At 49.4% G+C, this 1,488-nt stretch overlaps 1 protein-coding gene across 1 annotated transcript; it reads right to left on the reverse strand.

Moving 5' to 3' along the window:
• Window positions 1-632: 632 nt before the first annotated feature.
• On the reverse strand, window positions 633-1,191 carry LOC123073539 (zinc finger protein 2-like). Its single transcript, XM_044496632.1, has one exon. The coding sequence runs from the start codon at window positions 1,086-1,088 to the stop codon at window positions 732-734; it is 357 nt and encodes a 118-aa protein (XP_044352567.1). The 5' UTR covers window positions 1,089-1,191; the 3' UTR covers window positions 633-731.
• Between the last annotated feature and the right edge of the window lie 297 nt (window positions 1,192-1,488).

A 1,488-nucleotide genomic window follows, 5' to 3' on the forward strand; every position in this document is an offset into this window, starting at 1 on the left:
AATCCAGCAGAAGCTCTCTGCATGCTCACAATTAATATTCATGTATGGCTAAATAGAATATTACTTCTCAATAAACTGAAAAACTAGTTATATTTCGCAAAACTGAAAATCAATATGCATGTACGCATGACATTGGCTATGTTAACTACAGTGCACTGTCCACGAATGCAGCAGAAAGACGAAGAAAGTCATTTATTTTCGAAACTACGAATTAGAAAATCCTTGAGATTTCATACATGGGGGCACAAGGCGTGCATGCATAGAGGAAACTATTTCATTACACAAAACTAGCAGTGCACGTACTATATAAGCAATGACCGATGGAGCTACACTAGCCACGTACATACTGTGGCGTACTGGTAGGAGCTAGGGCCCTACCGGATCTAGGGCGTAGGTTGTAGGAGAAGGAGGGGGAGGACGAGGACTGGTGCGCGGCGGCCGGCGGCGTGGCGCCGTCCTTGCGACATAAGCAGCGGCGGCGAAGGCAGGAGGCGGCTAGGGTTTAGGTCTCCCGGCTCCCTAAGGGAAGCCGAGCAAATTATGATTGCTTCTTGCTTGATTAGATTGATACATCTCCTCTCCTTATATAGAGAGGTTTACTTGACTCCTAAGCAAACGATCCTAATACGATAAGATAATTGGGCTAAGCCCCTAATTAAGATACTTGGGCCATAACCCACTGGGCTAAGCCCCTATGCCGGTCATAACACGTACACACGAGCTAGAGCTAATCAAAGCTTGAGGTTAAGATCAAGCTCCTGAAGCTTGTGGTCGTCGTTGTCATCAAGGCGCGCGGTTGCAGTGGTTTGCACGGCGTCACCATGATGGTCAGGGAGGTACAGGTGGGCGTTCCAGCTGCCAATGACCCGCTCCTTCCGGTGCGCGTTCTGGTGGCCTCCTAGCGCCTGCGACTTGAAGAACTTCCTCTCGCAGAATAGGCAAGAGAAGAGCCTCGATCTCTTGCCGCCACCACCGCGGCGGCGGCCGCCACCGCGAGAATGATGATTATCCCAAGGTGACATGGGGGCCAGCGTGAGAGACAGGTCCAGGGGAGCTGCTGCTGCTGAAGAGGGATCTTGAGCCTCCATGAACTAATCGGAGAAGATGGTGAGACGAGGAGGTGTGAGCTCTTAGTGGCGGCCGGTGGAGACTGAGTTTTATAGTGGAGTGGTGGCCATGAATGGAAGCAGATCACTTGCTAAATCTGGGAGACCACAAATTATTGGCAGTTGGTGCCACAAATCTGGTCTACGGGAAGCTACCAAGGAGCACATATACCCACAAGGACATCCATTGGCTACATCATGGCTACAAGATGTAACTTACACTCCATATGTTATCGAGTATTTTTCTTGGAAAAGCCAACCGGGGCCACCTAACTATATTCCCACTATAACAAAAATTAAGGTTGGATCAAAGGTAACGACTACACAACTAACCACTGGGCGCTTAAACCCCGTATTGACGGGTTTCATGCTCATCAACGGT

Source organism: Triticum aestivum, chromosome 3D (assembly GCF_018294505.1).
Source record: "Triticum aestivum cultivar Chinese Spring chromosome 3D, IWGSC CS RefSeq v2.1, whole genome shotgun sequence".
Classification (NCBI taxonomy): Eukaryota; Viridiplantae; Streptophyta; class Magnoliopsida; order Poales; family Poaceae; genus Triticum; species Triticum aestivum.